General features: G+C 32.2%; 1 protein-coding gene across 6 annotated transcripts in view; it reads left to right on the top strand.

Moving 5' to 3' along the window:
- Positions 1 to 20,364, top strand: part of GULP1 (GULP PTB domain containing engulfment adaptor 1) — a 218,146-nt gene extending 197,782 nt beyond the window's left edge. For 3 of the 6 annotated variants that reach the window (XM_036023197.1, XM_036023196.1, XM_028510461.2), the window contains 3 exons: positions 8,820 to 8,958; positions 12,880 to 12,974; positions 18,545 to 20,364. In XM_036023197.1, the coding sequence (XP_035879090.1) occupies positions 8,820 to 8,958; positions 12,880 to 12,974; positions 18,545 to 18,616 (306 nt within the window). In that variant the 3' untranslated portion in view covers positions 18,617 to 20,364. Of the gene's footprint in view, positions 1 to 7,025; positions 7,251 to 8,819; positions 8,959 to 12,879; positions 12,975 to 14,463; positions 14,475 to 18,544 lie in introns of all 6 variants that reach the window. The other 3 variants (XM_036023193.1, XM_036023192.1, XM_036023195.1) reach the window with 2 other exon arrangements.
- Positions 20,365 to 24,756: the final 4,392 nt, after the last annotated feature.

Below are 24,756 nucleotides of genomic sequence, written 5' to 3'. Positions count from 1 at the left end.
ACGCTTACATGTCTCCTAATTACCGCTGCAGTGGTTCAATCATGGGTTCCTTTTCTGCCAAATGAAATAGCCTTTGAGAGTACCCATGTTGCATACCTCTGTATCACACTGAAATTGTAGAACTCTTTTTATTGGTTTTTAGAAATTGGGTCCTTATTTATACAGTCATTTAGATACACCGAGAAATTTCCGTTACTGGACTGTGCTGTTTGCTTTTTGCTGTGTTCTAGTGGTTTGGCAATAGATTAGAGGTTGGGTTTTCCACCATTTGGTACTAATTATCTAGCAACAATCTGATTTCCATTTATTACATTCACATGGCAGTGTTGCCTGTATTTATATCAGAAAAAGGGTTTATTCCATCCTCCTAGCCTCATGAATGCCCCCACAGGATTGCTGCGTTATAAGATGTGGGCATAGCAAGTTAAATCGAATTGTCCCTCCTTATTCTTGTATCTGTGTGCTTACATTGTACAGTTATGTCTATAGAAGATTTTAACCAAATCAAACAATTGCCAGGAATTTAAATGAACAAAATTGTAGTTCTAAGAAATACTAGACTTTCTATTGCTGAGTAAAATAAATGTCTCCCTTTCAATTAAACCAAGTGTTACTGGATAAAATTCTGCCTTTACATAATCAACTGTGTGACCACTGATTAGAGTTGATAGAACAATTATAACCTAAATGTGTATATCATTGTGGGTAAACAGACCTGCCTATTTATCTTCCTCTAGTGTTTTCTCAACTACCATTGAAGTTAAGGTGAGCAAGAGCAGATTGTGAAAACTCTCAATTACAAAACTAGCCAAATGTGAATCTTTAAACAAAGGCATAAATTTTAAACATGAACATAGATTCAAGAACATTTGGTTCCCACAAAAAATGATTACCAGTCCACAGCTTCACTTTCATAATTGTTACTTGCACAAAAGATGATTCTAAAGAAGTAAACCCTGTGTAATGGGAAGAAAAATATCTTCCATCCCAGTTCTAACCAGGAGTACCTGATTAAGTCACTTAATCTCTCCTTGTTTCAGTTTTCCTCTTTGAGATATGTAGATGATTATATCCATTCAACTTTCAAAATTCTTGTAGGAACATATCGGGTAATAGGTTTTATAACTAAGATACCAATTTAAACAAAATGTGGATCTAGAAATCTGGAAAAAGCTGTAAGTTCTAAATTTCGAGAAATTGTTGCTTTTATGGCTTGTTTTTTTTTGTTTAATTATGTTTTATTGATTATACTGTTATATTTGTCCTGATTTTTCGCCCTTTGCTCCTCCTCCACCGAGCACCCCCACTCCTTCAGGCAGTTCCCCCACCATTGTTCATGTCTATGGGTCATGCCTATAAGTTCATTGGCTGCTCCCTTTCCTATGCTGTACTTGACATTCCCATGGCTATTCTGTAACTACCTATTTGTACTTCTTAATCCCCTCACCTCTTCATCCATTCCCCCATGTGATATTGACAATGTGCAATAACAAGTGGAATTTAAAAGCATGAACTAGCATGGCAATATAGAAAGTATTACTAGAACATTTTTACATTTCAATTATATTTCTCATCTTTAGTGTTATTTATTATCTACATTTTAACTAGAAAATTTTAATTTATTTTCTTTTATATATATTTTATTGTTTTATTGTTTGTTTATAGCTGTTACAGTTATCCTATTTTTTTCTCCCCTTTAGTTCATTCCCCTCTGCCCTGCATCCCCACTCCCACCAGCATTCCCCCCTCCCCCTTAGTTCATGTCCATGGGTCACACATATTAGTTCTTTGGCTTTTCAGCTTCCTATACTATAGTTAACCTCCCCTGTCTATTTTGTACCTACCTTTATGCTTCTTATTCCCTGTATCTTTTCCACTATTCTCCCATCCCCCCCCCCCACCCCTGCTGATAACCCTCCATGTGATCTCCACGTGATCTTCTGTGATTCTGTTCCTGCTCTAGTTGTTTGCTTAGTTTGGTTGTTCTTTAGGTTCAATTGTTGATAGTTGTGAGTTTCTTGTCATTTTACTGTTCATATTTTTTATCATCTTTTTCATAGATAAGTCCCTTTAACATTTAGAAAATTTTAATTTAGACATCTATAGTAAAAATATAAATAAAAAGTTTACTCTTTAAATTTAATTTTAAGTAGAATTTTGTACCTCTACTATTTTAATAATTTTGATAAATCATATGTTAACCTTAAAGTTGTTCACATTTTTAAAAGGTTGTTTGAAGATTTATATCACCAAAATAACAGCATAAAATAAAAACTTGGTATTATTCTAATATTTCTATAGATATTACCACAGAAATATTTAATTCAGTATTTTTGTTTTTTACAACATTTACTGATAGGATTCAAACCCTAAAACATTTTATTTAGGCAGAGCTCGAAGTTGAAATAGTCACCATTGCCTAAATATACTAAGCCACTATCTACTGAAAGAAAGAACTATAAAACTAAAGAAACGATGAATCTCAAATATGAGCTGTTATTGCTAATGTTTTAATATAACTTCTGCATAATTAACAGCAATGTTTGAGCATAGAATTCCCCATTCCCAATAGTATAATAATTCAGATCCTGTGCATCTTCCTAAATACCAAAACACTTGGGTTATGGCATCAGAGATTAGACAATGATGCCATGAACTTCTGTGAAAAGTCCAAAAATTTTGGTTTCCAGCCATCTGTCAAAATATTGACAGAAACTCTAAAATAAAAATAGCAGACTGCTTCATCTAATTTCTTAGAAAAATATAATATCCTCAACCAATTAAAAATGACAGCTCAAAAAATGACTAATTTCTGGACCCTTAAAGTTAGAGACACCACTGAGAATATCTAGTGCCAAAAATACCCGTGTGCCACTTAGGAGCTGTATTGAAATATTCTTATTCTCATTTAATAGGCCTAATAGTTTGGCACAGAATCAAAAACTACTGAAATATATCTGTATGTAAATACACTTGGCTTAGATTTCATTCTTTTAAGGAATCAGATGTATCATCCAGTTCCTTGACCTGAATCACTTCTCCAAGAGGAATTCAGACTCAAACGTCAGCAGAGCTCATGTGTGACGTGTGTGAAATGGGAGTGTGTTAGTAGCATTTACTTGGGGAGTATACACTTCCCTTAAAAGGCAGGGCAGATACTCAATGCAAGTCAATTATTTTCATGCAAGTTTGTGAACCCACATTCTAGATTGTCTGACTTCACAAGAAAAGCTCTGGATTTTAATGTACAGTCTCTAAATATTTACCTGCAAGCAACTGAGTAAATATTAAAAGAGACCCGTTTGACACCCCCCCCCCCCCCCCCCGCAAAAAAAAACTGCCCGTTGACCACATCTGTATTACAGATCACTGAAAGGAAATCTGGGATAGTTTTATAATGTTAGAGACTTACACTTTAGATACTGACAGCTATTGATAGATATTCCTTCTTTACCATTTTGAAGATAAAAATACCTCTTAATTGGGGTATTTAAATACTTGGTTTTGTCATATCATATAGATTCTTCATTTGTATAGTTATATCTTCTCAGAGGAATTAGATCCATAATATTAGTACCGTGATAAAATAAATACGAGAATACTTTTAACTTACATTATTTGATCTTCAGTTTGTTTTGAGAGGTGTCTGGAAAAGGTATTTTGGCCAATATAAGTCATACAACAACGCAATACTGTCATTTATGATATAAAAGCCATCTCAAGAACACATCCTCTTAATATATTATTTAGTTTTACTCAGTACAGACATCATTATCAATTTACAGTTTAAGTTAAAAATTTTTCTAGTATAAGTTAGACAACAAATATTCATCATATAACTCATACTCCAATGTATTACATAGAGCATTTTAGAAAAATAAAATTTTGTTCACAGGGAGTTTACAGTTGTCACCTATAATTAGAAGATGGCCACCAATCAAAATTATATGATAAATTATGTAGACCACAAAATAGACTTAAAACTATGTACAGATACATACAAACATGTATACATATCTGTAGATTAATAAATAGATCACCATGGAGATCAATAGGGAAAGTGATGAGTATATAACTGTTCATGCATATTAATAAAGTGATAAGTTATTTAAGTCAGACCATCAAGAGATTTTGCTTCCCAACTGGACCCTTCCCTCAACTTGAATCTCTCACTTTCCACTGCCTTCTTTCTACCTGTGCTTCTAGAAATGTGTGAAAAGGTGGTTCCTAGCTTAAAGATTTCCTTCAAACTTGTTGATCTTCCTAACTGTAAATTTAGTTACAACCTTATACAATAAGGTTTATCAAAAGCCAGATTCATGTTGGCTGCCTCTAAGTACTGTCAATGTTGAAAAATCTCTCCAGTATGAATTGTAACTGATGAGTCTGGCTCCAGGCTAAATCCTTTGGGTGATTTTTCAGGCCCTATCATATAGCAATTACAAAGGCAGCACCTGGCAAACCAGGGTGTGGGGGTGCGGGATGCTGTGCCCCCACACCAGACTTAGTGCATAGTCTGGGGAGGAGGACTGAACCCCTTCTAACCCGAGGCCAGCCATGCTCTTCGATACAGCTGCAGGCCTTACCCAGGTGCCTCCTTTCAGAAGCCTCCTTATTGGACACCTCTCTTAGGTGCTTCTGCTGAGACCACCTTATCTGGAGGCCTTGAGGACACTTTTCTCTACCATGATTTTGTAGTACTTTTCTACTCCTTGTCCTTTCTCCTTTACCTCCCCCTGGCCTGCTGTCCCCACCCCTTCCAAAAAGCCAGCAGGAATCATTTGTTCAGAGCTCCCTCAATGGAGAGACGATACCCTATTTCTGCACTGATACTTCTGATCTTTGCACAGTGCCATTTCCTAGGGAAAAATGGGACATTGATGGAGCCAGTGCCTTCTTTATGGTTTTTTGTTTATGCTATCATAGTAAGTGAATAAAACCCTAATAAGCCCTTTCATTTTGATGTATGTTTTACTATTGTATTTTTTTCCATTTCCATTTATCCCTCTTCTACCCTCCTCACCCTGGCAATCAACACCCTGTTGTCCATGTCCATGAGTTCTTTTTCCTTTTTTGCTCAATCCCTCCACCCCCTGACCCAACCCCTTCAATAGCTGTCAGCTTGCTCTCTATATATGAGTCTGTCTCTATTTTTCTTGTTAGTTAGTTTGTTCATTAGATTCCACATATAAGTGAAATCATCTGTTATTTGTCCATCTCTGGACTGGCTTATTTCACTTAGCATAATGTCTTCCAGATCTATCCATAGTGTCACAAATAAGATTTTCTTTTTCATGACTGAGTAGTATTCCATTGTGTAAATGTCCCATAGTTGTTTTATCTTCTCATCTACTGATGGACACTTGGGCTGCTTCCAAATTTTGGTGATTTTAAATAACACTGCAATGAACACAGAGGTGCTTATGTTCTTTCAAATTAGTGTTTTGGGTTCCTTCAGATATATTCCCAGAAGTGGGATCACTAGGTCAAAAGGCAGTTCCACTTTTATTTTTTTGAGATATCTCCATACTGCTTTCTATAGTGGCAGCACCAGTCTGCATTCCCACAAAGAGTGCAAAATGGTTCCCCTTTCTCCACATCCTCTCCAGCACTTGTTTTTTGATTTATTGATGATAGCCATTCTGGTATGAGGTGGTACTCATTGTGATTTTAATTTGCATTTCTTTGGTGATTAGAAATCATCAACAAAATAAAAAGACAACCCACAAAAATGGTCAATACATCTGATAAGAAATTAATATCCAGAATGTATAAAAAACTTATAAAATTCAACACCAAAAAAATAAACAATCCAATAAAAAAATGGGCAAAGAACCTGAATAGACACTTCTCTAATAAGGACATGCAGATGACCAATAGACATATGAAAAGATGCTCAACACCACTAATCATCAGAGAAACGCAAATTGACTTGTTTAAATTGACATCTGGCAGCTCAGCTCTCAGCCCAGCTCTTGACAGTAGCTTTTCAATACGCTGTAATGGAAATAACATCTAAAAGTCATCCAAAAAATAATGTTCAGACCCAACACAGTTTCTGCTTGCATATTGTCTTATCATTTATTATATCTCTGATTTATTCAGGATGTTTACCAAATCCCTCTGCCCAACAAAGGTCTTACCATTTGGATCTCACTACCTAGCACAGGGGTGTCAAATTCATTTTCACCAGGGGCCACATCAGCCTCGCAGTTGCCTTCAAAGGGCCAAATGTAATTTTAGGACTGTATAAATGTAACTACTCCTTAACAGTCTAGTGAGAGCTCTGCACTGCTGCCAGGTAGAAACAACGTGCTGGGCCAGATGAAACGAGGTCGAGGGCAGGATTTGGCCCGTGGGCCTTGTGTTTGCCACCTGTGACCTAGAGAAAGGGCATGATGCTTGGAGTCAGCTGTTTTGAAGTTTGGCTCTGCTTTTTACCTCATATAGGGATAACTCACAAAAAGTCTGTGGACCTTAATCTTTAATCCCCATATCTTTATTATAATGACATAACGTTACTAATACTAATATTTCAAAATAATTTTTGAGGATTAAATATAAAATGATTGTTATGACCCTTTTTGGAAATTCTACAACGTCTCAGCTTTTTACTAGACTTCGACTTCAGTAACTTTTTTTATTACTTTCCTTCCTTTTTTCATCTCATTATACAGAGGCTCTCTCCAAAATAAATCATTAAGCCTCCCTAAGTTTTCTCTCCACTATCTTCCTCTTGTGTTCTAAAGAATGCAACATTTTATTTAAATCTCTAAAAATGTTATATTTCAGTAAAAATGGTCAAATTAAACAATCCAGAAATCAAGGACTGTCACAATAGGAAATCTACCCTACTCAATTCTATTCTACTACAAGTGTCTGCTTTATTATTAGGAAAATTATTTTCAAATTCCTTATCCTTTTCATAAAATATTTTACAAAAAAAATTTTCATATATACTTTTTTCTTTTTCTTTCCTTTTATCTTTCTTCTCCTCAGTTTATCTCTCTGTCCTTTTTTTACAGCTGCTGCACAAAATGTCTGCTCATGAGCAACATGCGTCTCAGAGATGCTCATCCTCTTTCTGGCGTAGTAGTGATGGCCCATCTCCCTGTCTAAATATTTCCTCCATTACTGTCACTCCTGTCAACTCAGCTGATTCCAGACTTTCATTGGGACTGTTAATACCACCACCTTCTAAATGTGGCCTTCCCAAGCCAATCAGTGAGCGCAGCATTCCAAGACCTCATGTAACTTTCTAAACAGAAAATTCTTTTTATTATCCCACTAATTTTCTTTAATTCTGCTATAGTGTGCTATTTATATAGTAGTGAATATACAGCTGTATCTTGAAAATTGGGATATGATCTGGTCTTTGTGTGCCATTTTTGCTTCTTCAGTTACCTGATATCTGAGAGTTTCAGGTTGGGAAAATAGGTTATTGGTGATATTGATAAAAGCAGTTTCAGCCGATTCAGTGCATAAAGAGTGAAATCTAGGTTGATATGAGCTGAGGACTGAATTAAGTAAAAGGTGGGACAGGAAATGTAGTATCTTTTTCAAGGCGCTTACTTAGGCTTGGAGGGAAGAAAGAGATGAGAATCTAGAAGAATAAAGAGGAGTCAGAGTGAAGACATTTTTGTTTTATTTTTAATTACAGTTGAAGTTTGAGTATCTTTATATTGTGAAAAAGATGAGAGATGAGGAAGCCAGTGGAAATAGAGGGATGAGATGATTAGGACGACAACATTCCTGAATAGGAGGAGAGTGCTGAGGTATAAAGTTGCCTGAAGTCTTTGGATAGACAGTATTTATGTTAAAGTAAACAGGGTATTAGAAAAAGGGAGACGACAGCAATTTTCCTGCATGAAAGCGTGTAGTAACAACCACGTGAATGGCAAATCTGTGTCTCTTTACACATAATCAGCTTTATTTTTCTTCATTGCTTTCATCTGTGAATCAGAAAAATAAATGTATTTTGAGAACTCTAATTTTAATATGAACCACTCTTAAGTAATCTCTGTTCATGCTCTTATAGAAAAAGAAACTTTTTCCTCACTGTCCCTCTCTAAAATAGGAATTCTTTACTTTTATTAATATTATTTTTATTTAATGGATTATGTGTGTGTTTATCTGTGTTTTTTTTCCCCCCTAAATGACAATCAAAGTGATGACTGTTTCATTCTTACATTATGTTCTGGCCCAGACTGACCCAGATAACAATTATTTTGATGGCATATTTAGTGATTATTAATTTATTTCACAAGGTAGGTATCTATTATAGAAAGCTCAATGAAATCTTATTCAGGATAAAAGGCGTAGCAATTAATCTAATAGTGGGCTGTCATTTGTAGTTCTAAATACAGATGAATATATACCCTTTAAAAATTTTAAAACATGTTCTCAATTGCATTTGTATGATGATATTTAAGAAGACACATCACTTATGTTTAATTATTTCTGTTTAAAACACAATCTTAAGCAAAATACATTATTGAAATCATGTTTTATATAGTTTCTAACATTTTCGATCCTCTTATACAAATGGCAGTTTTTTCTTTTATATCTATCTAGAATGGTATTGTCACTATGTTTGCCATCATCTTTGAGAACATTTTTGTAGAAACTTGCTGTTGCTTTCTTGCCAATCAGTATTCAGTGTAACTTGTTGAACCAGATGAAATTGCTAATATTTAACTATATTTGATTCATTCAACTGAATTTGTTCTTTTATATACATTTTATATGTATATGAAATATTTAGCATCAGAATGTACCTACATGAAATACTGCCCTAATTTATATTGTTTTTATTGCAGGCCGGCAGTGTGCCACCGAAGTCACCCTCCACTGACATCTTTGACATGATTCCATTTTCTCCAGTATCACACCAGTCTTCAATACCTACTCCCAATGGCACACAGCCACCTCCCATACCCAGCAGATCCACTGAGATTAGTAAGCTTTCTAAACAAATTAATATTCTTTACTTCATTTGTATACATTTTAAATACTTAATACTTTATGTGAAAGTATATATCTTAAGCTCACTAAAAATTTTAATTACCAAAGTATTATGTTTATATATATTTGCCATGTCCAGTTAATTATATTTTACTTTATAATTGAGAGTATACTATTAAGATATCATTTGCATTTAAAATTATTTTATGAAAAATGATATTTTGGTATAGGGTTATTTACATTAAAATGCAAAGCACTTGATTATACCTTATTTAATGTTTTAATTTAATTATTAAAAACAACTGATGGTAATTATTTTAATAATTTTTGACATATTTAAATAGAGCTCATTCTAAACTTTTTATTATCGTGGAGTATATGGATAATCTTAGTTAAAGAAATACATAAATCTATGAATTCCATGATTTGTTTATTAACCCCTATGTATGAGTTATTTCTTTGATATCTAAAATGTTACAAATGCATTAATTTTCTGATTTTCCTTCTGCATATCTAGAAGGAACACAAAAGTCTCTTTTTGATGAATTGGAAAGCATCCAACAGATGCTCAGTGTCAATATCTCATCTCTGTGTTGTTGTGCATCCTGCCACAGAACCTGAAAGAGTAGTTCCAATGGCCATGGTCAGTCATGGTGTGCAAGGGGGAAACTGAAGAAGAGAGATTTTACATAGTGTGCTTTGTTGCATCCTCTCTGGTTCACATTAAACCATTCTCACTGTAACTGAAGTTTTAGCTTAACGCTTTAAAGCATGTCAGATCCCATAGTTGATTTGTTCTCCCCTGTAGAATTAACAAAGTATTTTGTACATGTTAGGCATTCATTACATTTTAGAGAATTTATTTGTAAATATGAAGTAGTGACATTTGGAACTTTAAAAATCAGTTTATGGAAATATTCATAAACTACACTTTACACAAGTTGAAAATATATATATATGCTTATATATATATATATATATATATATATATATATATATATATATTTTGCCAATACAAGGTTACTCTATATGATAGTGTTTTTAGAAAATGTTGCCAATATCTTGATACTGTAATAGGATACTTTTTGTCCTTAAAGTGTCCCACAACTCTCCCTTTACTGCTGTTTTTACTTACTTGGACTTCATTAAGAGTTTATCTATTCACTTATGTAATTCAGTGGGCATTTGTTTAGCATATACATTAGACTTGAGTTACATACTGGAATTTGAAATATAAATTAGCAACATCTCCATAATGGAGGATTTTAATCCAAGTCAAAAGATAAATTGAAAAAAGTAAATAGATTTTAAGATATTTGGAAGGAATAATCTATCAGGATGGTAACTGAGATTTCAAAATCAATTATGGTTTAGGATTTTAGACCAAATGTTTTTAATGAGGGAAAGCTAGAAGTGGAGAAGGAGTAAAAAATGAGTTCTGTTTTAGATGTCATTTGAAGTGGTGAAATGGCACTATGGGATTTATCAATAAGAAACTGAAGTTAACACTTTGCTGCCTTTTTAAATGTCTACCTATCTTAAGTGCCAAATATGTCAATAAATAGAATGACTAGATAAATAGATGTTAGGTAGATAGATAATCATAGTTATCCCTTACTGTCTATACTGACAATTTAAGGAAAAATTGACCAACTTGATTTTAATTGTAAAATTGCCTGAAACTCTAATCCAGTAGGGTTTTGGTAATAGGACTTTTTCTTTAAATCTTAAATATGTTCATTCATTTATTTTTCATTATCTGCTAAATACATAAAAACAGAAACCTATAAGATTTCTCCTGAGTTTCTCCCTTTACTACATGAGAACCTTGCTAGTTCTAAAGAACATATTTTTGACCTTTGAATATGTATAGACTTCAAATATTGTTTCCTGATTAACTCTAAATTCCATGAGGGAAAGAACTTGGTCCTTCCTTACTACTGTAATCTTAACAAAAATTACCTAGCAAAATTCATGGCACTTAATATATGTTCAATAAATATTTAGTGAATAAAGAAAGGAATTACTGAGTGAAGTATTACCTATTAGTTTATTCTTTTACTTTTACATTACACTTAATAATTTTAATATTATTAATTACATAACAGATCTTTTTCATTAGAAATTGACTTATGTGATATTTTGTTATAAATTTTAGATTCATCTGAGCTGACCAAAATATGTCATAGAACTCTGTAATGTTTATTAATTTATTGATATAATGATACTGATATATTAATATGTAAATGTAGTAGCTTCTTAAGTTGTGGGGAAGTTATGAACCCTTGAGAGTATGATAAAAGTTATGAAGCATTTCAGGAATATCAAAGATCCCTTTAAGCTCATCTGAAATCTTTGGCAATTTTGAGTGCCAACTTCAGAAAATCTATCTAATGAAAATCTCTATAGCTCTGGTCAGCAGTTCTTTCTCTTTATTAATTCATTTTTTGACCAACATCTGCCATATGTAAAGCATTGTTCAGTGTGCTTGTGAAATGATGGTAACCAGGCTACTCTTCTAAAGAAAAGCTCCTCTTGTTCTCAAAATTCTGGTTTATTGCCTGAGCAACATCAGACTGAGAAAATACATCATAAAAAACAATAATATCGATAAGTTATATATAATGCAGCAACAAATTCCCATATGTTTAGATGACGCTGGCTTATTCCTTTTGTTCTGGTATAACTATGGGTAGTGCTCCTTTCACTCTTTATTTGGATGATAAAATATGCCCCTCTTGTTTGTACAACACTTGCTAGAACTGGAAACTAAGCATTTATATTAAATTATAATTATATTAAATTATAATATATGAATCTGGCCCCCCAAAATGTTATAACTGGAGAGGCAAGTATAACGGGAGTGAAGGAGTAGGGCTATCGCAGAACTCTAGTAGCATAAATGTTATTTCTTACATAGCATTGGATTTAGATACTATAGTTATAGTTTCCTGAAAAATGAAAGTCTTATTACATTTTAAATTCCCATGTCCATATATAATTTGAAATTCTTTTTTAGTCACTTAAGGTTTTATTTGAATTAACTCAGAGGAAAGAAATTTCTTAACCATTTTTAAAACTTTTTAGGGAAGTCTTATCAATCACAGACATTTATTTTAATTTAGATACTTCTTTTGTAATAAAAATGCATATTTTATATGTACAGAGAGCTTTTTAATATTCCATTACTGCTATTTTTAAATGACTTTATTGTTGTTCAATTACAGTTGTCTGCCTTTTCTCCCCACCCCTCCCCCCACCCCAGCCAAGCCCACCTCCCTCCCTTGCATCCACCCTTCCCCTTGGTTTTGTCCATGTGTCCTTTATAGTAGTTCCTACTTGTTTTGGGCTAAGAGGCATTTAAAAACAACCTGTTTCATTGTGGTTATTTAGAAAGATAAAATAATTTCACACTACATGAGATGATGCTCCTTAACATTTTTCCCGAGATAAAAATATGTGAACTATGAGTAAAACTACCTACTAATCTAGTCAGTCCTACATATTGCTTCATGAACTGTGTTGGCAAAGTTATCACTAAATGAAGTAGGGAAGTCTCAATGAGTAGCACATTCATTTTAATACATTTAAATTTCTTCAGTAAAATGTAGGTATTGTAACATATTAATGATCAAATATTTGGTGAATCTGATATTAAGAACCCTTAATTAAAGACACAGAAACATCTCTGGATAATAATGTTTTTGTAACTGGTTTTTAATATCATCATAAAATGAATCTTCGTTTACTTGTTGGCATTTAACTAGTCTAAGCTCAGGAAAGCCCAGAATAAAGTATAACTGTGGATAGTGGCTCATTGGTCATGTAAGTATTTGTTTATATAATTCTGTCTTTCAAATATAACACACCCCAACTTTCTTTCATTTATATACTAAATCATTTTCTTCTGTTTAGAACGGGACCTGTTTGGAGCAGAACCTTTTGACCCATTTAATTGTGGAGCAGGGGATTTCCCTCCAGATATTCAATCAAAACTAGATGAAATGCAGGTGACTATTTAACAGAATGACCCATAAATGCTTGTTCTTTTTAATATGAGATGCTATATTCCAAAACTATCCTTTTCTTGGGTTATTATCAGTATAAAAACATACTTAAAATAATTACTTTAAAATAGTAATACACATTTAGTCCTAAAAATACTCCTCCACCTGCTAAGGACAAGCTTTAGTTTTGTTCTTAGTGGTGCAATTTACAATAGTAAGAAGATGGTTCACATTTTATAGAAAATTACATGGATTCCAACGGTTTATTTTGAAACCCAAGAATTAAAAGGTCATTAGACTAAAATTCAGTCTCAATCTTAACAATTACAAATTTCAAAATTGTGAATGGGTAGATGGAGGAAAATCTTTGTAAGACCAAAATCAGTCTCCCTTAAAAAGAAGGGTGCATTATAGCTGTATTTCATAACTTTGGAGCTCTTATTGAAAAAGGCAGACACCAGTGACAAGTTTTTGAGGAATGTAGTTTAGTTGGGTTTTTGTTCCTTCTCTCCCTTTTATTTTTCAATTCTGAATTGTTCTGGAAGTTTGAAGATTCTGGTTTTAAGAACTCTATAGAATTGTCCATGATTAATAAATGTTATAAACACTAAAGTCTTCTGTTTATATTTTCACTTTATATTTTGGTGAAATTATTATATGCTAGTTTTTATCAAAGATTATGTATCTATAATCTCTTAGAATGTGGACAGAAGCAGATTATATGAAGCCGAAGCTGATTTAAAAGAGGCAGAGAAGAGGAGGAGTCATTTTTATTTATTAACACACTCTGCGCTTCATTTCCCAGAAAAGAAAATTAGCTTTTTTGTTCTGTTCTTCTAACACTTCTAGCACTCCTTCCTAGAAAGATAATACAAATACCCATCTGTTCATTTTGGACTGTACCTGTGAAACAGTTTTACCTTCTAGGTATAATGTGATTTTTCTAGATGATGTTATTTGGCTGAAACTAAAGCAACCAATATCAAACTTCTGTTGATTTTAGCATGTATGAATGACAACACAGTTTCCCCATCTCTTTGTTATATTTCAAATATTATGGAACTTTCACTTAAATAGCACATAATAATTTATCAGTGATGATTTATTTCTTTCATATGAAATCAGTTGCTTTCCTTTGTTGATTAGGCTTGTACTATTTGGGCCTAATGCTTTTGCAAGGACAGATAGAGAAACAGGCACTGATGTGGTAGTATTTGTTCTCAAGTGTTCCACAAACTGTGAAGAGTACTTTTCTATTAATGTTTTTTAGATTTTCACAAAATTGAAAGTTTTTCTATAGATTTTTTGAAGATAAGTCTACAACGTTAGATTTTTGTAAGAACTCATTTGAGAAACACTGTGTTGGAGTGAGTTCATGATGTGTTAGTCAAATAATATTAATCTGTGGTATTTTTGTTTTTATTTCAGTTTTTGCCATTTCTAATATTTTCTTAATGCCCTTTTTATTCCTTTCTGCTTTCATGGTGGGTAGCGCCAGAGATGGTTGGTATATTATTTTCATAATAATTTTAAGCAACTTATAAATTTTTACAACTAAAGCCTTATTATTTCATGCTTTATTTAATAAATATTCAAATAGCTGTTTCATATGGATTTGTATGATTATTAGTTGTATTTAAAAAGATCTTATAACCTGTATTTCGAAGTATTTTTTCGATGACTTGGTAGCTAATGCATTGTCCACCTAATTGCTTGTCATTTCTTTGAGCCCAGGATTTACTTGCAAGGCAACTTTAACTAAAGTAAAATAATTTTTCCATCTAAAGTTTATAATGGCTTTTGTTATTAATCTTGTTAGTCTAATTAATCTAACACACTTTTAGCTACCTTTTTATCTTTGCAAGTATGTAAAAAATTTATACAGTATAATGGCTTATGTAAACCATTAGATTGAGTCAATAAGGCTACTGAAGTATTTGGTTTTCCTTGTTCATTTACAGAGGATATCATTGAAACACCTTATACATGAGTAATTTAAGCCATGTTTTATTATAAATTGGTAGAAAATTAGATATTTATTTGAAATCAATAATATAGTTTTTCCATTTAATTTAAACTTCTGGGTAGATGTCACCAACAAGCAAATCAGTGCAATAGTATTGATATCCCAGAAGTGTACTGTGTAAGTTATAATAACTTAATACATTGAAGAAAAAAGCATGACAAGCCAATGAATGGTGAAAGAACTATGCATTGAGTGGTGGTAAGTCAACTGGGTAATAATTTGGGAGAATCAATGTGCACCAGAAACAGCAAATATTCAATAAATTTCATAAGAACTAGGCAGTTTAAAATGTTTGAAATATAAGTGAATATTGATCAAACTTTTTATTTGGTGAGAAATTTTTATAAGGGCATATTGTATATAAACATATAGTCTTCTACAGAAGAACTTATATAGTTTTTAAATATTCCCTTTAAAAAATAACTATATCAGCCCTGGCTGGTCTGGCTCAGTGGATTGAATGCTGACCTCCTAACCAAAGGGTCACTAGTTCAATTCCCAGTCAGGACACATGCTTGTGTTACAGGCCAGGTCCCCAGCAGGGGTCATGTGAGAAGCAACCACACATTGATATTTCTCTCTCTCTCTCCCTTCTCCCCTCTCAAAAAGTAAATAAATAAAACCTTTAAAAATATATATAACTATATCACATATATATAAATAAAGTAAGTAGACAAATCATTAGGAAACTAAACAATCAACAGATAAATTTTTACAAATGAAGACCACAAGTGGCTAATATACATCCAGAATATTTAGTCCAATCAGAAAAAAAAAAAACATACAAATTAGGTAAAGAATTATAAGTGTGTTTTGATCTAGCAAATTATAACTATTATTTTCTAGTAATAAACAGCACTGGTGCAAGTGTGATGAAACAAGCACTCTAAGTCATTGCTGGATAGTGTCAACTCATAGCTTTCCTGTAGAGGGTAATTTGTTATTAAATCTTGTATTTGCATTTTTCATCAAAAATGAATATAATCTATTCTGAGGGAAAAATTATAAGGGTAAAAATGTGAAAAACATCTAGTCAGCCTTATTAGCAACTATAAAATAGTGGAAGCTATTAAATGACATTAAAAATTAATAGAATGTTATATGGTCATTAAATTAGCTTAATGTGGATTCAAAATAAAAATAGAAAGTTTGCTTTGCTATGATTAAAAACATGAAATTATATAATATACATAAGGCATTAATAGAAAGTTATATGTTATATAATTGCACTTTACATTTTTATCAAAATTGTTTTTAAAAATCTATAGATGGAAAGAAATGAGACTCAAAGGACCTAAGTCAACAGGTTCACAATTTTTGCACATTAGTGGTTTTTCCTTTCTTAATGTGCATTTCTCCCTATTCCAAAAAAGAGAAAATGCAATTGGGTAAAATATTCTATACAAAAAAAACATTAAAATATTAATAATAAAATTATTTTTGTGTAGTGTTAGTTTATGATAATTTTCATAACTACATAAATTAAATAAAGCCTCATTTTTTTATCAGAATTTAATTCCAGAGGATGTGCAGATCCTAGACGTATTCAGAATCTGTTGAACTATGACTTACAAAATGATACCTAGAAGAGAAGGTCAGATAATGTATGAGAAATGTTATTGTAGGAGAAATAACAACGTGTCTGTTCATTGGGATAATTAAAATAATCTAGGAAACTTTGAAAGGATCTTTATAAAGTCACCATGGAGACCATCTTTTAAGTGATAAACTTTTTTTAAAATATTGAAATTACAGTTGAGCCCTATTTATTTTGATTACTATTCAACCTTTCAAATACTAATAACACATTCAGAAATAGTATTTTCAGGGCCATTGGTGTGATACTGGTTAATTTCAGAGTGAACTGGCAAAATTTTAAAAGCACTGTATGGTATCAAACTTTTCCAAAGGTAATATATATCCTAGTTCTCTGTCTGCCTGTCTATCTATCTTTCTATCATCTATCTACTATATAGCAAAATATTCTTGTGATAAGAACAAGCTTTGAATTTGCTTAACTAAATGTAATTTGTATTCTAAGTACTGGAAAGAAATTTTAAAAATCTTTAGTGATGACATTGCTCTCTGCATTGTGTATGCTGTAGATATAATAAGCACTCTGTAAATGTTACTAGAGAATATGGCGTGGTTTGTGGTTTTATAATGACCTTCTTCCTGTACTACCTTAGTAATGGTTACATTGGATTTGTATTAACATAGGTACATTTAGATACCTGTTCTAAATTACTGTAATTTTGGGAAATGCAAATAGATAACACGATTAACACACAAGTTATATGCAATCTAATTAAGCAAAACACAAAGCAGAAGAGGGACAAAGCCTTATTTTTTAAAGGGTTTCTTTTTTCTTTTCTTTCCTTTTTCTTTTTGCTAAGCAATAGACTGCTGTCTACATTTCATGTGCCAAAAACGTGTCATGTGCCCACCCCAAACTACAGGTGATCTCAGTGAACAAAATTTCAGTTCTGTAAGAAAGTTAGAAATATCTTTATAATACATAATATATATTTGTACATATATGATTTGTATATGAATATGTATACATGTATATGAAAAAAGAGAGAAGAGAAACATTGCCTCATTGCTTCTAAAAGAAAACCCAAAACCTAGCCTCCAATTCCATTGATCAGTGTGAGTCTGTGCTTTTCCGTCTCCTCCTTGTAGGTCAGTGAGCAAAGATTTACATACAAATGTGGGGATGGAGATAGTTTATACTTCTGTTATCTGTCTTATGCAAAAAAAGAAGAGAAATTGGAATAGAGAAGGAAAGATTTTCTTTGTTGTTTTTGGCCACTAACTTTTAGTTCAAAACCTAAGGAATAAAACAAAATGAAAACATTTTGTAACTATATCAAAGTCAACTTCATTTCCAAAAACATCTAAAACATGCTAGGTGGAGTGGGATTCGTGGCAACTTCTTGCCACCGCAGGCAGACCTAGTAAAGGAAGCTTTCTTGGTGGCAAAGTGCTCTGCCATTCTTTCTGTGTTCCACCTAGGAGGTGACATTGCATTTACTAAACGTCTTTTGTCAGGATCCAAACAATGGTAACCAAAAAGAAAGGTGAAAACTAGCGGGCTATCTTGAACCAGTATCAATTTGAAGTTTAACTATCTTACTTATATTTAATATTACTTAGTTTTAAGTAAATGCCAATCGTTAAAGCCAACAGGGAATTTAAGAATGATGAAGACTTTCATCATTGAAAAAGAAACATTTACAATTTAAAACTGCTTAATTCCATATATCTCATTTTTTTTTCTGTCTCCCATGCAAGCTAACATAACATATATTTTAAAAATGTTTAGTTCTAATGGTTATAAAGATCTGCTTATATGCTTTATATATTGCTTTATAAACTATACACCAATATATAAAAATTTGACAAGCCAGCATTTGACATTTAATTATTTCTTAGTTAATCAAAGCATGAAGGTTTCAACTTCTGTTCACAGTCTCTTTGGTGTACTGATTTTTTTTTTTGCTGTGAATATTTTCTATTTTAATTATTTCACTCTATTTCACAGGAGGGGTTCAAAATGGGACTAACTCTTGAAGGCACAGTGTTTTGTCTCGACCCATTAGACAGCAGGTGCTGACGTCAAGAAACAAGTTCCTGATTCATGTTAAATTTATTTTATCTACATATATATATATAAATATATCATTCATTATTACTTTATAACAGGTCTTATACTTGTGCCAATAAATTTGTTAATATCTTCACTTTCTGAGATTTATTTCAGTAAATTTTCCTCATACATTCACTGTTGATCTGTAACATTTTATTTTAAAAACAACTCACTGTAAAGTAAAGCATTCTTTTATGTTCATTTCTGTTTCTATTATAGAAGAATTTGTAATCAAAAGACAAATATCCAAATATCTATCGTGTGTCTGAGTTCTAAATAGTTAGCATCTTGAAATTTGTGTTCATATACCAGGCTGCTAGATTATTATTGATTTCCTAAAAGCCATACCTTAATGATACCTTTCAATGTCCTAAAGAGACATACCAATTTCAAACTTAATACTATATTCAAACTAATAAACATGTTACCATTCACTAGATAGGTGTCATTTTATGTATGAAATGTAGTTTCATATCATTGGAAAAATGTAAACTTTGAATACAATGCCACCAGATCATTTTTAGCAGGTTAAATAACAAAAATATAAATTCTTATAATAATTAAACCAAATGTATTTAGAGTATTAGTAAATGCAGGGTAACAATGTTAGTTATTATCATCAGTTATACTCTAAATATTGTATTTATTTCATAAATAAATATTGTGGAAAAAATGAAAATTTGCTATTTACAAAAAATTAAAATTTAATTTTAATGAGATAATTTACATTACCAAACATGTAAACATCATTGGGTCTCATATATCCTGAAAAAGCATTTGGAAAGTATGCTGTCTATAGTTGCAGTGTCTTTACTCATATTTACTTTACCAAATATATTTTTGTCTCAAAGTATTGTGATGCCTCATTAGTTTTGATTCTCTAAAGTCTATGACAACTGTTCATGAATCATCAGTTATTTAGCAAATATAATATTTTGTTGTTGAAGTTAGAATCTCATGTTTTTATAAAAATCAACTTGCCCTCAGTTTAGTTTTTAACATAAATAATATTTTTACTCAGTACAAAAAAATTTATGGTTAAAACTTATAATTTGATTCATTACATTGTCAGAAAAATAAACTAATGAGGTTAGATTGGGGGTAGATCTCAAAACAGACTTTTCTTTTCTTTTAGTCTTGGAAAGTTTCTTCTAGTGCTAAAGACACATTTTCACTAGAAAAAGACATTAAATAGTTTATGCAATATTGTATTTGTATGTTTCTTCATCATGTTCTTTGATATATATAAGCCTTGTTTGTTTTCTGGTATCTGCTAAGTTGTACCTTAATTAGAAGGCAGTATATGTTTCATAAAAAAGTCTTTATAATTTTGTTGGTCATATAGTATTTTGGAATTTGTATAATGAGGACGCTTAGAAGCCATATCAATGGCTTTTTTTAACAGATAGAATTTGTATTTTTATTGTACTTTAAAAAGCTTTATGTAATAGGTATATATTTAGTGGCCATTTATTATCAATGGTAACACAATAGAATACTTAAGATGGTATTTGCACATTTAAGATACATTACTTTACCAATTTTTAATGGTAATCAATTCTGCTATGGGCATGGTTAAATAGTCCACAATTGGTCATTACTTATGAAAATTTATTTCACCAGTGCATTTTTATGAAGATCCTCTTGAAAATTGTATTTCTATGTAAACTCAATGATATGTTTGATTTTGCTGAGAATAAATGATTTGAATTAAATTAAACTGTATAATTTACTCATTAAATAATCTCTAATTAAGACACTTTCTGAAGCTAATTACATGCCAGATATTTCTGGTCATACATTGGAGACAAAAGAAAGAAAGACAGACAGAAAAAAAGAAAGTACTTTAACTTCATTTCTTTTTTTTAATTGTTGTTCCAGTACAGTTTTCTGCCTTTTGCCCCCATCCTTAACTTCATTTCTTACAGCCCACACACATTTTAGCCTTATGAGCAAATATCATTCAGTTGTGAAAACAGTGGACTTGATCCTGCTGGTGAGAGAGGTCATAGTTTGGTTACTTTCACCAGAAGCATCTGGTGCAATAACCATATTATGAAAATATACCTTTTCAAAATTGAGTCTTTTTAGCCTGGTAATAACAATACGTGTCTTGGCTGATGGCCTTAAAAAGTGGACTTGATAATAAGCTTTGAGGCTGATTGACTATTAACGAAGAAGTTTTATCCTATTCAAAACACAATGTTAAGTATTTTAAAGACACACAGGATGTAACATGCACTGCCTTGCCCACCAATCAATAATTCATCAACCCATTCAATAAAATTCATTTATTACTCTATGTGAATAACATGTATTACAATGAATAGGAAAACATCTTGCAAGTTTGCTAGCAGACATTGTTAAACTGAATGCGTCAGGAGCCCTACATTTTATATTTAACTATTTTAAATTTGGATACGTAGCACTGTCTTGTGTCTGTAACCTTAGTTATCCAGTTGTGAAACTTATCAAAACACGTGAATGACAATTTTCTTCTTTTCTTGTTTCATGTATTTTTTATTTGAAATTTTTTTCAAAAAGTTTTAGTCACGTTAGTAACTCATTTTCAGGTAGAATTTCTAATAGATTTCATGTTGTTACATTTCTAAGTACTGACTTTTTTTTTTACTTTTAGATGTTTCTTAACATAACCATGAAAAAAACTGGCTGTTAATATTTTTCTGTTCCAGTGTTTCCATATATACTTCCAAATTCAATATTTATTCATGATTTTGGGTTTCGGCCTCTTGTTAAATTACTTGAAAAGTCTTGGTCTCGCTTTTGACAACTAAATCGCAGACTCCACCTAAAGGACACTCTTCATAAGCCACTACCAAACTGTTGAGATGGGCATGGCTAATGCCAGGTGGGGCAAAGGTAGGTTTACAGTTGCGTATGCGAGACAGAGTTTGTCCTTGTGTTATTATTTATTAATTATCACATTCGTTTCTATACGAGCAGCTGTAAATCTACTTTTGCCTCACCTGGTATTGTCCTCAGACTCCCGTGTGTCACGCTGGAAAGTCATAACTTAGGCATCCACTCCTTCCTACACAACCTCAGCCAGATTTCTCAATGTCTGTCTCATACATTTGGCAAGAATAAACATGCATTTATTATTACATGCTTATTCCATGTGTTGATTTTATACAAAACACTTTTAGAAATCCCTCCCTTAAAATATATTTGGATTACATCCAAAATGGGATTCTTTTACTCTAGTGAGGAGACCACCTCCTAAAACAATTTAGAATTTTCTATTTTTCACCTTCAAGTAAATTTTTATGAAATGTGGATATTTAAAAAGCAAAAGAGTTTACCATTCTCTGGATTCATTTCTTTTCATTGTAGTTCTTGGATTCTAAGACACACCACCTCAAGATCATAGTTAAAAATACAAAAGATGGCATCTTTAAAAAGGGGTTGAAATTAAAGGCTCATTTCAGTTTTTTCTGGCATTGCACAATAAAGTGAAGTAGCTGAATTTCTTATTTCTATATCACTAACATTGTGTTTCGTGTCAGCTACCAATATAACTGCATCACTAAAAATTTGCAGAAACTTGCCTTATTAACCTTAGCTAAATTTTGGCATTCCTTCAGATGTACACTCAAAATTAGTTGAGGCAAGCTTTTTCAGGTTGCAAGCAACTCTATTTATGACCACTTTGGAACATACATTAAGGCTCTTAACTGTATGTTGCTTTCATTAAAGGGACACTAACTGGAAGCTGTAGTTATCACCTAACATTATCAATTTACGATTAATGAGTTTTGCAAAAATCCATAAAATAGTCTCTTCAGACATCTTTAAAATTTGTAATGTCTTTTTTAAACTTTGATTTATTACCCAAAAATTTTGAGGGGAGGATGGTCTTGACATTTTTGTGTCCTCTCTGGTGCCAAGCACAACACTTTATCCCTACACTTTTTAAGTATAAAAGGTTGAATATATTCCCTAGCATGCTTCTTGGTAATGATGTGAACTAAAACTTCTTATGCTGTCTGTGAAAGAAGAGAACAACATGCATTCCAAGTAAATGTCAGAAGATAACCACTTTGCCCTCCTAATGAAATCTCTACCATTATTTTCACTTTTATCTTACCAAAATAACAATTTGCTAAAGAAAGATCTTTACATACGCTAAGAGTATCTATCAACCACCATAGAATGAATCATAGACTAAGGAAATCTATCTCAACTGAGGGAAGAAGAAAAAGCAAAGGATTATTGAGCTTCAATGAGGCTGTAAAGAATCAAAGATGAATGTTACATAGTTATGGTACATTTCATGTTCTCAAAGGAGTGGAGAACTCTTATTTGGTGAGCATGTACATTGCAGAATGATAGCTGAAGACTCAAATTGTATCTTTCTTTGAATCTCACATTGCAGTCACACAGTTTACCTTGATTTTAAATATTTTTAAGTTCACTTGTCGTTAACTTTTCATTGTCCTCTTACTTCAAATGACATTTTACAAGAACATGTTGGGGCTCTTCCCAGTTGACTGCTCCCTCCCCTCTGTCTGGCCAGGCTGCTATGTTCTAGTCTGTTCCAAAGGTCACTTGTTCCAGTTGAAATAGCTGTCTGGATGGACTGGAAATAATCCAGATTCTGGTCTTTCCTGCAAAGAAAGCAAAGAAATGTTTGTGTCTTGGCTACATTTTGAAAGAAAAAAAATTTAAAAATTTTATGGCTAAGTCTACAATAGTTGAAGAAAATTAATGTAATTCTGAAACTAATGTAAAATTATTATTTTTTCAGTGATTTGCATCATTTTGATTTTTATACACTTTTCAAAATCAGTTGTTTGCTATCAGCATCATTTAGTAATTGGTATTAAATAGCTAAGAATATATATGTGTATGCAGAGTGATTTTTTACAAAGAGTCAGCATGTATTAATTTCTTATACACATATTTCACTTAGCTATATATTTTCCATTTACTTTATTTTTGGTATTTGCTTTAATTTGAAAAGATAAGCTTAATGTACACTAGACGGTGCAAGGAGTGAGAAGTTATAGGTAATGGGGGTAGTCATAAATATTCCGAGATATCAACTAAGCCACACTTGGCAACCTGACTGTGCACGGATATATGACCTGCTCATTTTTAAAACAATTTGGACCATCTGAAGGCTAGGGAGTAGTAAGTATGATGCGATTATGTAAAAAGCTGTTTCAACAGTGATTCATCTTTAATTTCCTCTAGCTCTCTGATAATGCCTACAGCTTTCTTTTTCTTTTTTTCTACATAAAAGGCAGTAAAAGGGAAGTACCTGAAGATAAGATGATTCTTGATTCATGACTTCTGCCATCAATGAGAATTAGAAAAATAAATCTTACTTTCTTAGAGTCACTTGTGTGAATGTTTCTAAACCATACTGTACTTGAATTCTTAAGTAATTTTTAAAGATTTACTTATATAAACTACATTTGCTTTAGAATATCTGAGTTTGATCCAAAGGGAACCACTGAACTAAGATTTAGAACTTCATACTTTGATGTTACACTCAACAGTTACAGCTTTAGTCTGATCTTCAACTTTGGGAATGTCATGTAATAGGGTTCATGAAGTTCATGTGCATTAGCTATTCTTGGCATGGAAGAGAAAAAAGCCCTCCAAGTAAACCAAAGCTTTTTAAAATTGTCATAGAAACCACATATTTCATCTTTTATTTACCTACTAGCTATAAATAAATATTGAATCAATGGCTCCTAGGTAAACAGTGCATTAGCTGGTGCCAGCCCTGTAAAAGAAGACAGTAGACACCACTAAACTGTCTCGGCCTTTGTGTCTGTTTATTATTTCAAAACCTTCATAATAAAGTTGAACGCAAAGTGAAAGAATGAATCTAAGATTCTTTCCTACTAGGGACATGTTGGAAAGAAGAGCTCAGAGCATATTTGCATTGGAGAAATAGAGCCTATATTCTCTTCAAAAGCATTAACAACTTGTCACATTTTCAGGATAATTTCAAGATAAATGATGCATGCCTCAAAGAAATTCAAAGGCATTCATCTTTCCAAATAAATGGTAACCTTGAAAATGCCAGCAAAGAAATGTTAAAATGTATCAGATAATTCTATATTGAAATATCA

Source organism: Phyllostomus discolor, chromosome 4, assembly GCF_004126475.2.
Source record: "Phyllostomus discolor isolate MPI-MPIP mPhyDis1 chromosome 4, mPhyDis1.pri.v3, whole genome shotgun sequence".
Taxonomy (NCBI): domain Eukaryota; kingdom Metazoa; phylum Chordata; class Mammalia; order Chiroptera; family Phyllostomidae; genus Phyllostomus; species Phyllostomus discolor.
Note: the sequence above shows the minus strand (reverse complement) of the source record. Positions and strands in the feature narration are given on the sequence as shown.